We start from the raw sequence: 13589 nt of genomic DNA, 5'->3' as shown, positions 1-13589 counted from the left end.
TTACATAAATTATTTGGGATTTTTCAGAAAGGAAGATTTGTTTCTTCTCCCACATTTATTTATTTATTCAGTCATTTAGTATGGACTCACACTTTGGGTTATAATCCAATACTATGTTATTTATTTTGTTGCTCAGATTGTTCCAGCTTTGGTCACTGGGAGGTCTTTCAGGTTGGCCGTGTCCCTTTGACATGCCCCCATCCTTTTGTGTTTTTGAGCACTTTTTGGCACTACGAGGTGCTGTAAGCTCATCTTGTATTTCCTCTGTTCCAACCCTAGAATTAGCCATTTCTCAAAGGAGCCCTGGTTCTTTTTTTTTTGGAAGATGGAGTTGGAAACCAAGATCTGGATGCTGAGTATGCTTGTTGCTTCTGGACTGACACTATTTCTAGGACCTCTCAGTGGACACAGCTAGGAAATATATGTATGCATACCAACTCATGGAAACACACATCTGTAACTATTTCTATATCTATATTAAGCTAAGTATGAGTTCATACTGATGCTTTGACTCTAATCCGGTACCACATGATTTATTCTAGCTTCCTCCCTCTTGTTTATTGATAACTTCTGTAACGGTGTGAAGCCTGTCTCCCGCCACTTACTATACATTTATTAATTCGACCCAAGAGTACATGTAAAGCAGTTTCAGGGCTTCCCTCGTGGCACAGCGGTTAAGAATCTGCCTGCCAATGCAGGGGACACGGGTTCGAGCCCTGGTTCAGGAAGATGCCACATGCCACAGAGCAACTAAGCCTGTGTGCAACAACTACTGAGCCTGCGCCCTAGAGCCTGTGAGCCACAACTACTGAGCCTGCGTGCCGCAACTACTGAAGCCTGCACGCCTAGAGCCTGTGCTCCGCAACAGGAGAAGCCACTGCAGTGAGAAGCCCGTGCACCGCAACGAAGAGTAGCCCCCGCTCGCCGCAACTAGAGAAAGCCTGCACACAGCGGCGAAGACCCAATGCAGCCGGAAATTAAATAAATAAATAAAGCAGTTTCAGAATTTCTAACCTATAACCCTGTGAGAAACAACTTTACCAACTACAGTACAATGTTTATGTATAGTTTCTTTTGTCTTTAGCCTTTTGGTTTCCAGTCAGAACACCATTTTCCAAGGCTACTTAGGTCAGCTCCTTTGTCTTGCCACCAGCCTGTTGCTTTTTGCAATGCTGATCAGGTGTTTCAGGGCTGCTCTGGACAGGTTCCCGTGCCCGGCTGTGGCCACAGCCCATGGGTGTTTGCTTGGTGTGGTGCCCTTTTTTTTTTTTAATATTTACTTATTCATTCATGCATGCATGCATGCATGCTGTGCCAGGTCTTAGTTGCGGCAAGCGGGATCTTTGTTGCGGCATGTGGGATCTTTAGTTGCAGTATGAGAACTCTTAGTTGCTGCATGCAGGATCTAGTTCCCTGACCAGGGATCGAACCTGGGCCCCCTGCACTGGGATTGCGGAGTCTTCGCCACTGGACCACCAGGGAAGTCCCTTGGTTATGGTGTTTTAAGGAGAAAGGCAAATAGGAATAGTATTAGGCTCCCTCTCTCCAGATAATGATGAAAAAGAAAGGTTCATGTTCTTTCAGAGGTAATAAACTATGTGTACAAGATTTTGTTTTTCAGGCCCTGAAAATCCACAGAATGGATTTGGTCAGCCCACAGTAGAAAATAATTCTATGATGTACTGTGGAATAATGAAAGTAGTCAGTAACATTTATTAAGTTACCCTGCCAGTCCTTGTGCTAATTACTTTATATACATTATCCCTTTTATTCCCCACATCAATCTTGTAAGGTATAACCATCCCAGTTTTACAGCTGAGGAAACAGGCTTGAGGAGATTTAGTAGCCTGTCTAAAATTACATGACTAGTAATAGTTCGTATCTAAGCACTGTTATTCTTGAAATCCGATTAGCTCTGAGATTGCTGTAAACAAACACCTTTGGAAATTAACACTACGTTCTACTTTCAGAGACAATTTAGGTAGTTGTTAAGAACATAGATTTTGGAGTTAAATAGCACTGGACCTACCACTGGTTGAGTGCTCAGTTTCTTCATCTATAAAATGGAGTACAATGATAGTGCCTATCTCAGGGCTGTTATGAGGATTAAATTATGCATGCGGAGTGATTAATGTATATTTTCAATGGATGGTAGGTGTTGTCAAAAAAATACCAGTTTTAAAACTTGAGGTCTTTCATAGTTTTCTGATTTATGGGAGGGCAGTTGTCATAAAATGGCCCAGTCAGAAGCCATTGCTTCCTAGGCCCTGGGAAAGAAAGTACATACAGTAATTCATTTCCGTTCAGTGACACAAGTGAGTGTCTACCCCATGTAAACACTGTCCTGGGCCAATCAGGTCTTGAACATTACCTTAGAAACATTTAACTAGGTCAGTATTTTGTACTAAAATAAGAATCACCAGATTTATCTGCCTCCTTACCGTGATAGGAAGCAGAAAAAAGCAGAAAAATGGCTTGTTGATCCTTTTGATGCTGTAAAAGGTGATGACTCACATTTTGCTAATAGTGGAAAATGAGGTGAAATTAACTTTCCTTTCTATACCTTAGGGCCCTTTTGAGAGGAAGAGGTTTTACGATTGGTCCCAGTTCAACACTCTGTATCTTCGTGTCCGTGGGGATGGTCGACCTTGGATGGTGAATATCAGGGAGGACACGGATATAATCCAGAGGAAGGATCAGATGTACAGTTACTTCATGTTCACCCGTGGGGGGCCCTACTGGCAGGAAGTCAAGGTAACAGCGTAAGTCTTTACTGTGTATGAAAATGAGGTCTTATGAGATCATGGTTACATTGTAGTTTGTTTTTTTTTTCTTATTAATTCCTCTTGGACAGTGTGGGAAAGGAAAGAAGGAAGAGGACCTAAGGGCAAGATTTACATAATTGACTTTTTTTTTTATTTTTTGGCTGTGTTGGGTCTTCGTTACTGAGCATGGGCTTTCTCTAGTTGTGGCGAGCAGGGGCTACTCTTTGTTGCCGTGCGCAGGCTTCTCACTGCAGTGCCTTCTCTTGTTGCGGACCATGGGCTCTAGGTGTGCAGGCTTCAGTAGTTGCAGCACGTGGGCTCAGTAGTTGCCGCACGCGGGCCCTAGAGCACAGGCTCAGTAGTTGTGGTGTGTGGGCTTAGTTGCTCTGTGGCATGTGGAATCTTCCCAGACCAGGGATCAAACCTGTGTCCCCTGCATTGGCAGGCGGATTCTTAACCACTATGCCACCAGGGAAGTCCGACTTTTTCTTTTATTAATATAAATGTTAGCTTACTGACCAGTAAATATTTTTGATAAGGATGTGGATCCATGCCGAGTCATGGGTCCATCTCTGCCCTGTGCACAATTATCAGTACTATAGGTATTTCTTCTTAAGTTCTGGCCATATCATCTCTTCCAGGCAACTGTACTAAGCTAGTGTCCCTAGCTGAGCAGAAAGGCTCCCTTAAGAGGAATAAATACTTCATACTTTACAGTTATCAACATTTTTGGTTTTGTTTATTTCTTGGTAATATAAGGCAATCTTATTTTGTAGGGAGAAAAAACTTTTAGAAGGTAAAAAATGTTAATCAGGAGGAAAATAGTGGAAATTTAGGGAGTGAGGGCAAAATCAGGTGCCCATTCTTTTCTTCTGCCTTCTGAAGGTTTTTAATCCATAAATTCAAAAGAAAGTCCCCATTTTGTTCATACTTAAACCTAAGGGTTCATCCTGGATCCCTTTCTCCCCCACACCGCATCTAGTCTTTTAACAAATTCGCTCACCTATCCTTCCAGAATACACCTAGAATCTGACCATTTCTAGCCATCTCTTCCAATCTCACCCTAGTCCAGGCCTTTGGACTACTACAAGAGCTTCTTTATTGATATCCTTCTTTGTCTTCTTGCCTCCTAAAGTCCACTCTGCACACAGCAGCCAGAGTGATCTTTCTAAAGCATAGTTCAGATTACATCACTCACATGCTTAAAACCCTCCAGTGGTCTCCCTTTATTAGAATACAGTCCAAACTCTTTAACATGGCCTACAGTAGCAGACCCCTGTCTTCATCTTCAGTCTGTCCTCCCCCCTCCCTCCTCCATACTGGCCCCTTTTGTGTGTGTCAAACCCAACAAACTACTTCTGTCTCAGAGCCTTTGTATTTCATGCTGTATCTGTGGGCGTGCTCTTCTCCCACGTCTTCACCTGCTTCCTCTTTCCTATTATTTACCTCTCAGCTCCAAAGCCACCTCTGAGAGGCCTTTCCTGATCCTTCTAGCTAGAGTTGCACCTTCTCACCCAATAACAACATCCTGTTTAATTTTTTCATAGAACTTATCACTAAGTAAAATTATCTTTTTCATTCACTTGTCTATTTCATTCATTCAATTATCTTTTTCATTCACTTGTCTATTTGTTTATTGTCACTCTCTACCAGGCTCCTCTGGAACATAAATTCTGTAAGTTCTGAGAGCAGGGACTTTGTCTGTATCCTTCATAGCTGTTTCCCCTGCACCTAGAACAGTGCAATGCCTAGCATATAATAGATACATATTTATACACTAATACAGATGTATAACCAAAAAATTATTATGTATGTAACGCTTGTATATAAATAATACTTATAACAAATTAATAAACAAAACAATATCTCATTATAGAAAATTTAGAAAATGCAGAAAAGGAAAAAAATCTTGTGGTACCACTACCCAGAGGTAAAATACTATTTTTATTTTAGTATGCACCTTCAGACTTTTCTATTTACACTTTTTTTTTTTACAAGAATTGTATTGTGCCAGTGCTATTTTATAACATACATTGTTCACTGAACTGAATTTTATATACAACTTTCTGTTGAAATATATTTCTACATCATTTTTGATATCTGCATATTATGTAAATAGACACAATTTACTTAATCCATCCTCTATTGTTGTACATTTAGATTGTTTTCAGAGTTTTTCACTCTTATACCAAACTCTGAGGTAAATATCCTTAAATATTTTCTTAGATGTATTTCTGGAAATAAAATTCCTAGAATAAATGATATGTACATTTTTAAGGCCTTTGATGCACATTGCCAAATTATTTGCCAGTATAATCATTGACAATTACTTATTACTTTCTTTCCTGAAAATACATGTAGTTCTAATCTTTGGCTGGAAATGATAGTTGTTTGCAACATCTTTCCTTAAATTATTATTATTACTTTAAAATTTTATTTTTGGCTGTGTTGGGTCTTAGTTGCTGCACGCAGGCTTTCTTTAGTTGCAGCGAGAGGGGGCTACTCTTTGTTGAGGTGCATGGGCTTCTCATTGCGGTAGCTTCTCTTGTTGTGGAGCGTGGGCTCTAGGCACGTGGGCTTCAGTAGTTGTGGCATGGGGGCTCAGTAGTTGTGGCTTGTGGGCTCTAGCGCGCTGGCTCAGTAGTTATGGCACACAGGCTTGGCTGCTCCATGGCATGTGGGATCTTCCCGGACCAAGGATTGAACCTGCGTCCCCTGCATTGGCAGGCGGATTCATAACCACTGCGCCACCAGGGAAGTCCCTCTTTAAATTATTAAAGGAAGTGTTGGGGAAGAGATTTTTATTTTTATCTTTTTAATAAATTTATTTATTTATGGCTGTGTTGGGTCTTCATTGCTGCACGTGGGCTTTCTCTAGTTGCAGCACACGGGGGCTACTCTTCATTGCAGTTCACGGGCTTCTCATTGCAGTGGCTTCTTTTGTTGCAGAGCACAGGCTCTAGGCACACAGGCCTCAGTAGTTGTGGCTCGCGGGCTCTAGAGCGCAGGCTCAGCAGTTGTGGCGCACGGGCTTAGTTGCTAGGTACCATGTGGGATCTTCCTGGACCAGGGCTCAAACCCATGTCCCCTGCATTGGTAGGCAGATTCTTAACCACTGTGCCACCAGGGAAGTCCCAGGGAAGAGATTTTTAAAAATTAAATGTTATTCATTGCTGTCCATGTCTTCATGAATAATTCTCCTTTAGTAAATAGAAGTGAGATGCTCAAATATTTACTATGCTTAGAGAAAGAAAACAGAGGAAAATGATGGAAAAATTATGCATGCTAGTTTTCTGTCATCTGTAGAGAGAAAACAACTGTTGATCCTTTTCTTTTTATGCAAGCTGTACAATTTAATGCTGCTTCTTAGCTTCATTTTTTTTCCAGGCTAAAAAATTCCCTTGATGTGGACAGTGGCCTTAGCAAATTACATGACAAAAAGACAAAAGGCCAGTGGGGTGGGTGGCTCATGCTCCTTGAATGGTGAGCAGGTAGTATTGATTCTGTTTCCAAAATATATTTTGAATAATGAGGTAGATGAAGTGCCCAACCAGGATGCAAAAATGAGGAACTGACTGGAGGCTGGGGGTGCAGGGTCCCTTTCAGGTTTATGTAACAGAAATGAAGGGAGCCCGTGAACTGAGGATGTTGACTGCACTTGGATTTGCTGTGTGAGGAACATGATCTTGTGCAGTGGTGCTTTATTAAATGAGCTTTGAATTGAGTTTGCTTTTATGTCAGCAAGTGTTTTTGGTGATAATCTGAACAGTACATTTTATTTTTTTAACTCATTTTTATTTTTTGGCTCAAAAATCAAAATAATATAAAAAGATGTACAAAAACGTCTCACTCCCACTCAGTTCTCTCTCTACCCTTTTTGCCCTCACCCTCTATAGGTAACCACATTTATTAGTTTCTTCCATAGATTTAGTTTTTTTAAGCAAATATAAGCAAGTATATATACACATACACTTATTTTCTCCCTTTTTTTACTCAAAAAAATATAGCATACTTTATGTGTCTTCTGTGCCAGTTCATATTTTTAAAATTTAGATCCTGGAGAGCTTCCATATCACTACATGGAATTATTTTTCATTCTTTGTTATTTTGTTTGGTATTTTCTGTTATATGGATATCTCAGCTGATTGAACTAGTCCTTATTGATAGATACTTGGGTTGTTCCCAGTTGCTATAGTAAATTTTTTATTAGTTTTTTTTTAGGCATTTAAAAAATTTGTTTTTAGGGGAAATTCACTGGTGGTCCAGTAGTTAGGACTTGGGGCTTTCACTGCCAGTGCCCAGGTTCAATCCCTGGTCAGGGAACTAACATCCTGCAAGCCACACAGTGTGGCCAAGAAAAAAGTTGTATTTAATAACATAAATGATATTTATACTATAGATTTTGTTTATCTCTTACTTTTTTACTACTAATATATTGTGGAGGTCTTCCCACAGCATCATGTATAGATCTACTTCATTTGTTAAAATAGCTGCATAGTATTCAGTTGTATGGTTGCACTATAATTTATTGAACTATTCCCCTATTTTACCTTTTTTTTTTAATTAGAAAAAGCTGTATCTTTATGTGTTTGTCAGAGTTTATCTGTAATATAAATTCCTAAAAGTGAAACTGTCAGATCAAGTTATGGCATTTCAAATTTTGCTAGATATTGCTGTGTTAGTTTCCTATTGTTACATAAAAAATTACCACAAACTTCGCACAGTTCTGTAAGTCATGGTTTGGGACACCCTGTGGCCAGGTTCAATGCTCAGGGCTCTCTAAGGCTGAAATCAAGGTGTCATCTGGGCTGTACTTCTTTTCAGAGGCTCTGTGGAAGAATCCACTTGCCAAGCTCACTCTGGTTATTGGCCAGATTTAGTTCCTGTGATTGTAATGATGTCTTGGTTTCTTTACTGGTTGTCAGCTGGGAGTCACTCTCAGCTCCTAGAAGCTGTCCACATTCCTTACCATTTAGCTCCCTCCATCTTCAAAGCCAGCAGTGGAGAATCCCCTTGACCTTCCCCTTTGAATCCCTCTCATTCTTCTGACCTCTTTTACCAGGCACTTTTATGGGCTCAAGTGATTAAGTCAGACCTACAGAGGATAATCTTCCCTATATTAAGGTCAACTGATTTGGGACCAGACTTCGGGAGAGTCCCTTCACAGCAGCACTGAGATTTGTGTTTGAATCCCTGGAAGAAGGTGATTTCCACTAGGTGGAAATCTTGGGGGTCATCTTAGAATCCTGCCTACCACAGTTGCTAGCTGCTGCTCTCTAAAAGAGTTGGACTAATTTGCACTCCTACCAGCAGTATACAGATGTGCCTATTTCTCCCATCCCCATTTTTCTACTGGGTTGTTTAATCTTTTTCTTAGTTATTTGTAAAAGTTTTGTGTTTAGGATACTAGTTTTTGCCATCAGAAAGTTATAATTGTTCTCTGTCATTTTTTCCTTTGGGACTCCTGGCTTAGAAAGGTTTTCACCTGTTTTCTTCTAGTACTTAGGTTATTTCATTAAAAAAACTTTTTTTTCTGTGATCCAAATGACTAGCCACTTGTTATAACTTCACATATTAGATAATTTTAAAATTCAATTTAAACCCTTATTATTTTATCACTGCAGTTCTAAACAGATGCCTCCGTTGCTTGCATGTCAGATCTGAAGTCAATGGTTTCTTCTTTCAGATTCCTTTCTCCAAATTTTTCTTCTCTAATCGAGGAAGAATCCGGGATGCCCAGTACCAGCTTCTGCTTGACAAGGTAACATTTTCCTGTATTTTCACTCAGAACTATATTATCTTTAGTGAAACAGAACTCCTGTGAGGATGAGTTCAAGTATACTCCTATTATACCTAGACAGATGCTGACTCAGAGCTATCCTGTGAGCCTAACCCCCATCCTGGAGGAATTTCAGTATGGTCCTCCTTTCAGCGTGCCTGCATTTTATTTTAGCTTTAAAATAAGAGTATTAGAGTTCAGGAGAGCTTCAAGGAACCTCCATTAGACATCCATGTTGTACTTACTAGTCTTAACTGGCACTACTTTAAAGAGAGTAGAATGTGGAAAGAAAAGCAGTCCTGTACTTCCTCTAATTGGCTATGGCACATGAGAACTATCGTATACTTGCTAAGGGCTGATAGTACGGAATTTTAAAACTCCAGGAACAACATCAGCATACGAGATTTTGATCAATTTCTCTATTTTAAATTTAGATCTCTTCTATTGGATTCACCCTGGCTGATAAAGTGGATGGTCCATTCTTCCTAGAAATAGATTTTATTGGAGTATTTACTGATCCAGCCCACACAGAAGAATTTGCCTATGAAAATTCTCCAGAGCTTAATCCAAGACTTTTTAAATAGAGATCATGTAGTATTTCTGTGTTACTAAACTAAGGGTAGTAGAATCCACGATGACAAAAATAAAGTACTTCTTTAATGGCATCCAAACAATGGCGGGTATGTATTCCCTAAAACATAGCTAAATGCTGCTGCTAAGAGGGACCAGGATCTGAGCTGTACCTTAACTTAAAGAATCAAGTACTGATGCAGAGGTACTATGTAAATAACTGTTTTTGGTTAGAATGATTCCTATTAGCAACAGTTCCTATATAAGTAGGTGGTTTCCAAAGCAGGGAGTCTCTGTGGTGACTGTTTATGGCCCTCTACCATTCTATTCCTTATAGGTTTCTTCTGTTTTCTAATCTATCAGGATAGGAGACTGTTGAAGAATATTAAGGTGCTGTAGTAGTCACTGGGAAAAGATACCTGTTTTAGTCTGCCCAAGCTGCTATAACAAATGACTATAGACTAGGTGGCTTAAACAAAACACATATGTATTTCTTACAGTTCTGGAGGCTGGGAAGTCCAGGATACCTGGTGTCTGGTGAGTGCTTCTTGGCTTGTAGACAGCTGCCTTCTTACTGTATCCTCACATGGAGAGAACAAGTTCTAGTCTCTTTCTCTTCATATAAATAGCACTAACCCCATCATGAGGGTGCCACCTGCCTGACCTAATTACCTCCCAAAGGCCTCCAAGTATACCTCAAAGTACCAAGTCACATTTGGAATTAGGATTTCAGTATATGAATTGGGCAGGGGGCGGGGGCAGGGAACGGACACAAGCATGCAGTCCATAACACCTGCATAGCTGGTTCTCCAAAGATGCATGATCCTTACCAGTTCTTACTTTATAGACTAATGTCCCCAAGGCTTCCCCAGTCGTTTTTAGTATTAGAGATTGCATATACCAAAAATAAGACCCTGATTAACACAGTTTAAACTGATCAATTCTTGTCATCTTAGAGGAAGAAGTAGGAAACTATATGATATAGCCAGAGTACCCAACGAGAGCCAAGTTTAAAATAAGAGAATACACAAAGGCTGATAGCTTTCCCATCCATCTTGGCCTAAATACCTATTTTGTATGTTTTCATGTAATTATCTGTTTTTCAGCTTTATTGAGGTATAATTTACATAACATAAAGTTCATCTGTTTTAAGTATACAATTCAATGATTTTTTAGTTTATTTACAGAATTGTGCAGTCTTTTTTTTTTTTTTTGGCCGTGTCGCATGGCTTGCTGGTTCTTAGTTCCCTGACCGGGGATTGAACCCAGGACCACGGCAGTGAAAGCGCCAAATGTTAACCACTGGACTGCCAGGGAATGCCCAGAATTCTGCAGTCTATCTTTACATGAACTAATTGTAGGAAATTTCCATCAGCCTAGAAAGAAACCTCAGTGCCTCTTTGCAGTTACTCTTCATTCCCACTCTCAGCCCCACAATTACGAATCTACTTTTGCTATAGGTTTATCTTCTCTGGATATTTCATATAAATAGAATCATATATGATCTTTTGTGTCTTGCTTTTCACTTAGCATAATGTTTTTGAGGTTCATCCATGGTGTAGCGTGTTTATCAATATTTCATTTTTTTAGTGCATATTTTTTAAATCCATCCATTGATGGGACAGCTGGATTTTTCTCCACTTTTTGGCTACTGTGAATAATACTGCTGTAAATATTTGCAGACACAAGTTTTGGTGTGGACATATGTTTTCATTTCTTAGGAGAATTGCTGGGTCATATGGTGGATGTACATTTAAATTTTTTAAAGAAACTACCAAACTGTTTTCCAAAGTGGTTATATCGTTTCACCTTCCCAGTAGCAGTGTATTTGACACAGATTTCCTGATTGATCTGATCTCTGCCTCTTGATAGCAAAATCTGAGTTTATTAAGCACCCAGGAGTATGCCATGTTCTGTGGGCCCATATACGTATAACAATAAGTATAACAGAATGTGACAGGTGCTGTGAAAATACAAAAGGACATAGTCATTTCTTCTAGGAGTGGGGAGTGGACGGTCAAGAAAGGATACACAAAGAGTACAAGTCAACTCTTGTTAGTCTTGGCTGGTCAACTAAATTTTAGAAACCAATTATATTTACAAAGAATGAATCTACCCCCCATGAGAAAAAATTTTATTTATGAAAATTTTAAGCAGTACAAAACTCGGAAGCTCCATTCGGGTGCAACAGACATGAATATGATACTAAGCAACTCTAGTCTTTTCCATAAATTGAGTAAGATGTATAAGTTTGACAGAGCATATAGTAATCCTTAAAGCAACAATCCTCAAATTTCAATATGACCCTGTATATTTCTAAATAAGCCAGGCTAGAATGAGCTAGAGTTTTGTTTTTAAGAATATATTGGGGGGAAAAAAAAAAAAAAGAGATGTAACTGACAATTACATGAAGTGATCTGAAAGAGGTACATAGAAGCTTAAATGAAACATTTCACATAGATAAAATATTGACGCCTTATAAACCCATATGGCCCACAGTTTCGGTAAGACTACTAGGTTCTCTAGAGGATGAAGAGGTGGCCTTTCACAGCTTACCCTATTCATAACTTGTTATTGTTCAATTTCTACTAAAGTCTGTAGTATAATTAGCTACCATCAGGTAAGTGCTTTTGCCTAGAAGAGGACTGAAGTTCTGTTATTAGAGCCAGCAGAGGGAACTTGACCTTAAAAATCCAGGTCAAGAATCTACAGGATGGGTCTTTTTAGAAACCTGAGTTAGTTGTACAGGGGCTTAGGTAAAAACTATTTCAAAAGAATTTGAGAGCTTTAAAGGTAGTAATGTCTTTTCAGGGGTAAAACGTGAAGAAGCCACAGACACTACATATATACGAACAAAGTTAAGAGCAGAAAAAGGTCTTTTGGCTAAAGTGAGAGGACAGTACAGAAATATTTACAAAAGAGGGTTCAGAGAAAAGGAATATTTACGGGATATTAAATTATGAATGTTCAGCCATAATGAGGCCCCTTCGAACTCCCAGAACCTTTGCTTTCTTCTCCTTTCGTTCTTGCTCATGTTTCTTCCGTTGCTCCTCCCTAAGGAGGGATAGGTATACGTTAGGCTCTAGTGAAGCTCCAAACAGACCACTTCAAAGCACCTATTGTTAGACTAATGTCCAAACTTAAAATGACATCCAGCACACTTGTGTAAAGCACACTCTTACAGGACATTGTGCTCTGTCCAGTGGTCTCTGTGATGGAAGCCACACCTGTAAGTCACTGTTGTGTTAAAAGGCTAGAACTTGGGGGGGGGGGTTGTTGTTTTTAATGTTAAGGCAGCATTCTAAAATCAAGCATGGAATTGGAAGCAGAAGACACCTTGGAGATCGAATCCAACCCCTGTAGTTTTTTTTAGTTTGTTTTAAATGAGAAACCTCTACCTGTGGAAGTCAAAGGTCGACCTCAAAATCACACTGTCTAATAAAAGTGCTAAAATTGGAATCAGGATCTCTGACTTAAACCACTATGATTTTGGGGAGAAGGAATTAAGAGAAAAAAAGGCCCAGAATCATGATAATGATTTTAATAGCAAATAGTAAGGTCTTGGTGGTAGCTGGCAAGTCAAATGGTAGTTAACCCGGTATCAGGAGGGTGTCACACAGGGAATCGGCCAAACCAGGACCAGCTGCAGCCCAGGTCAGACTCTGGTGTTAACTTGGTTTCCACACAGAAAGAAGCCTCTAAGGATCATCCTGGGGTTTCCCCCTGTGTAGAGCCCTGAAGCCTAGAAAGCCTGGTTTCCCTGGGAGTGTGAAATTTATGTGCATCCTTAGGTGCCCTGGGCACCTGGATTGGTATCTGGAGGGACATCCAGGTGCATTGTTTGGGCAGATAGGTCATGTAAGAGCAGTGCTGTGAACCAGGTCCTCTTCTGAATCACCTGCAGAGCTTTGGAAACAATGCAGATACATGGGTCCCATCTCAAACCTACTGAATTAGAACCCACTGTGGTATTGCCTAGGCACATGTACTTTAATTAAGTTCTGTATGATTCCACTTCTGCCCTCTTCTTAAACACCACTATTACTGTGACTCTATCCCTCAGAGACTCTGCTTTTATATACAGTCTTTCAAAATTAAAAGAGTTAGAACTGGATAATTATGTACTTACCTGGTCTGGCGATGAGGCTGTTTATAACTTTTCTTGTGTAAGCTTACTCTGTTGACATGTTCATTCAGAGAACTGTTTTCTTTAGATTGTCCCCATGGTTTCAGCTTTCCTAGTTTAGGACAGAGACAGAGACAGATTTAAGAAGATTCTTGGGACTTCCCTGGTGGCGCAGTGGTTAAGAATCCGCCTGCCAACGCAGGGAACATGCGTCGAGCCCTGGCCTGGGAAGATCCCACATGACGCGGAGCAACTAAGCCTGTGTGCCACAACTACTGAGCCTGCGCTCTAGAGCCCGCGAGCCACAACTACTGAGCCCGTGTTCCACAACTACTGAAGCCTGCGCTCC

At 40.1% G+C, this 13589-nt stretch overlaps 2 protein-coding genes across 8 annotated transcripts in view; one reads left to right on the top strand and one right to left on the bottom strand.

Moving 5' to 3' along the window:
* Nucleotides 1-13589, top strand: part of LOC132420535 (complex I intermediate-associated protein 30, mitochondrial) — a 65366-nt gene that overhangs the window by 6113 nt on the left and 45664 nt on the right. For both annotated transcript variants that reach the window (XM_060005030.1, XM_060005031.1), the window contains exons 3-6: nucleotides 2569-2754; nucleotides 8452-8526; nucleotides 8979-9224; nucleotides 9615-9651. In XM_060005030.1, coding sequence (XP_059861013.1) covers nucleotides 2569-2754; nucleotides 8452-8526; nucleotides 8979-9128 — 411 coding nt within the window. In that variant the 3' untranslated portion in view covers nucleotides 9129-9224; nucleotides 9615-9651. The remainder of the gene's footprint in view (nucleotides 1-2568; nucleotides 2755-8451; nucleotides 8527-8978; nucleotides 9225-9614; nucleotides 9652-13589) is intronic.
* Nucleotides 9663-13589, bottom strand: part of NUSAP1 (nucleolar and spindle associated protein 1) — a 34569-nt gene continuing 30642 nt past the window's right edge. For all 6 annotated transcript variants that reach the window (XM_060005023.1, XM_060005024.1, XM_060005025.1 and 3 more), the window contains 2 exons: nucleotides 13244-13352; nucleotides 9663-12168 (listed from right to left, as the gene is read on the bottom strand). In XM_060005023.1, the coding sequence (XP_059861006.1) occupies nucleotides 12072-12168; nucleotides 13244-13352 (206 nt within the window). In that variant the 3' untranslated portion in view covers nucleotides 9663-12071. The remainder of the gene's footprint in view (nucleotides 12169-13243; nucleotides 13353-13589) is intronic.

Source organism: Delphinus delphis, chromosome 2 (genome assembly GCF_949987515.2).
Source record: "Delphinus delphis chromosome 2, mDelDel1.2, whole genome shotgun sequence".
Taxonomy (NCBI): domain Eukaryota; kingdom Metazoa; phylum Chordata; class Mammalia; order Artiodactyla; family Delphinidae; genus Delphinus; species Delphinus delphis.
The sequence above is the reverse complement of the archived record's forward strand: the minus strand, read 5'-3'. Positions and strand labels throughout refer to the sequence as shown.